This window comes from Apaloderma vittatum, unplaced genomic scaffold, assembly GCF_000703405.1.
Source record: "Apaloderma vittatum isolate BGI_N311 unplaced genomic scaffold, ASM70340v1 scaffold4623, whole genome shotgun sequence".
In the NCBI taxonomy this organism is placed as follows: domain Eukaryota; kingdom Metazoa; phylum Chordata; class Aves; order Trogoniformes; family Trogonidae; genus Apaloderma; species Apaloderma vittatum.
Window position 1 is genome coordinate 1 of NW_009707374.1, and position 2,475 is coordinate 2,475.

General features: G+C 39.2%; 1 protein-coding gene across 1 annotated transcript in view; it reads left to right on the forward strand.

Annotated features, from left to right (window-relative positions):
- Positions 1 to 31: 31 nt before the first annotated feature.
- The window catches only part of LOC104271476 (palmitoyltransferase ZDHHC15-like), a gene marked incomplete at its 5' end in the record, with an annotated part of 4,364 nt that continues 1,920 nt past the window's right edge, over positions 32 to 2,475 (forward strand). Inside the window, 3 exons of the mRNA XM_009866157.1 lie at positions 32 to 172; positions 1,321 to 1,447; positions 1,999 to 2,108. Coding sequence (XP_009864459.1) covers positions 32 to 172; positions 1,321 to 1,447; positions 1,999 to 2,108 — 378 coding nt within the window. The remainder of the gene's footprint in view (positions 173 to 1,320; positions 1,448 to 1,998; positions 2,109 to 2,475) is intronic.

The following is a 2,475-nucleotide window of genomic DNA, read 5'->3' on the forward strand; positions in this document are numbered from 1 at the left end:
TTGTTCCTATCACTTGTTCTGTGTTGCTTTTTTTTCCAGGGTGAACTGACTAACGGACGATCCAAATTTCATGTCCTTTTCCTTCTCTTCGTGGCGGTCATGTTCTTCGTAAGCCTGATGTTTCTCTTTGGCTACCATTGTTGGCTCGTTAGTAGAAACAGATCTACTTTAGGTAAGGCCCTTATGTCTTACTTCTTTAAGTAAGAGACTCCAAAAGTGCCGTGAGAATTAAGAAAGAAATTAAACAGGCTTTTATGTTCTACTTCTACATATTCACGCTGGCTTGTGAGGGGAGGATAGAAGAACTTGGCACAATTCTGCAGAAATTTGTCATTTTGAACGAGCTGCATTTATTAGCTGGTGGGAGAAAAGCTTTGTTAGGGAAACGAGAGCCTTGGAGTGTAAAAGTCCAATTATAAAAATGTTATGCAAATGTTTAACTACATTTGCTGAGAAATGAGTGTAGCCTTTAAGGAATAATGGTTCTTTATGCCCATATTCTAGAGAGCATCCGAAAACGGCTTTGTGAGGTTGGGAGAGACAGTGTCCATCTTCATGGACAAAGGCAAAGAAGTTGTGAGTGTAAACCCAAGGAAATGAAAATCTAATCCAGTCTGATTTTGTCAAGTGATTTCTTTGTCTTGTTTTCACATTAACTATGTTAAATTTTCTCAGCTTTTGGGGTGAACTTTTATACCAAAACACACACTGCAAGACTTTGAGCAAATGCTCAGATTCTGTACAGTTACTAAATCTAAAACTCATTTCACGGAGCACTGAAGCTTAGCTATCCCAGAACAAGACCTCTCTAGCAGCTTAGAATGCAGATAAAATTGTTTCTGGTGCCCCTTCGGTTCTCCTCCCCTCTCTTTTCTTAACTTTGTCTCGACATAACTGAGGGTTGCATATGTTTGCATATGTTTGTTCCTGATGCTTGTTGTTTACATCATTAACTTCTGAAATACGCGTTGAAGGCCAGCCTACTTAATTCTGCCCTTTTTTTGCTTAGAAATTTCCACCCACTGAATTTCAAAAAGACTCATGCAAAGATCTTTTAACCCTGTTCTCCAGGTTAAACGAACCATTTGCAGTTTGGATCGATTCGGTTCAGTTGCAAGACCAAATTTCTACCTTTAGTTTAAAAGTTTTTACAGGCTTGCAGAATGAAAAGATTATTATTTTCAAACTCTCTGTATCTTTGTAACGCTAGTTCAGAATCTGTTAAATCGTGTTGCCTTTAGATGGTTACAACACGCACAATCCTCTTTCAGAGTCTTTCATTTTTTTTTTTTCCCCCACTGAAATTGCATTTGTGTGTAGAGGCTTTCTCAGCTCCAGTGTTTCAGAATGGCCCAGATAAAAATGGATTCAATCTTGGCTTTGTAAAGAACCTTCAGCAAGTGTTTGGGGAAGAAAAAAAGCTCTGGTTACTGCCTATTGCCTCCAGGTAAGTAAGAATTGAGTCGGTGCTACAAGGTTGTAGAAGTAACTGAGGGACTGACTTCTGAACATCAGCTGCAGCCTCACATGTTACATCTGTCGTCGTGTGGTTTCTGACTGCCCTTGTGCATTATTTTAAATGTATTTAAAATGTATTATTTAAAATGTATTTCTATTCGGGCTGTAGTCAGGTGAAAACAGTTTTTAGATCTTTAGATCTTTGCAGAGTGGTTTTTTTTTTTCCTTATTCTGTATCCAAATGACTTGAGCAAGTCAGGCACATTTAAGTTCTGCTACAAATTACCTGACTCCAGGCTATAGGTTTGAACTTTTAGTCTCCAGAGGGCTTGAAGGAATTGAGAACCCAAACTACTCACTAGTAAAACTTGATTATCTGAGCTGCTGGCAAAATTAAACACTGTATTTTTTCAAAACTTGAAAATAATTTTTAGTGAACTTTGGAAATACAGAAAACTTTGTTTGCAGATAAAATGTGTCGCTTTTAGAGTCACTTGCTGCTTTTTACAGTGTTGTCTTTCCCTGCCTTGTTCCGTACAGCCAGGGCGATGGACACTTTTTCCCAATGAGAGCTTTGTGTGAAGCTCAGAATCCTCTCCTGGCAAGCGAAGAGCAGTGGGAAGATGATGGAATAGATGAAGAGCCTCATGGTAAGGTAGCGCTAAAGGAAATTAGTTGTGTCTTGACCTCGTGTGACTAATGAGGGAATGATAAGAGCTAATCAAATAAACAGAATCATGTTGATGAAGTCACTGGACAGCTCTGACTTGACTAATGACCAGAGACTAAAACTAAGCCCTGCTTTGGAGTCAGCTCTTTTTTCAGGAGCTTCCTAATGGCAGGAGAATGAACTGAGAGCTTGTTATAAGTAGCAGAGGGAATCTGAGCGTATTTGTAGTGAGATGTTGCTGCAGGCAGCAGTTGTTGGAGACATAAAATTGCACCTATAAAAATGCAAATGCTGACTTTTTTTGGAAGTGCGCATTTGTCCTCCGAGAGTTCCTGAAAACACCTGAA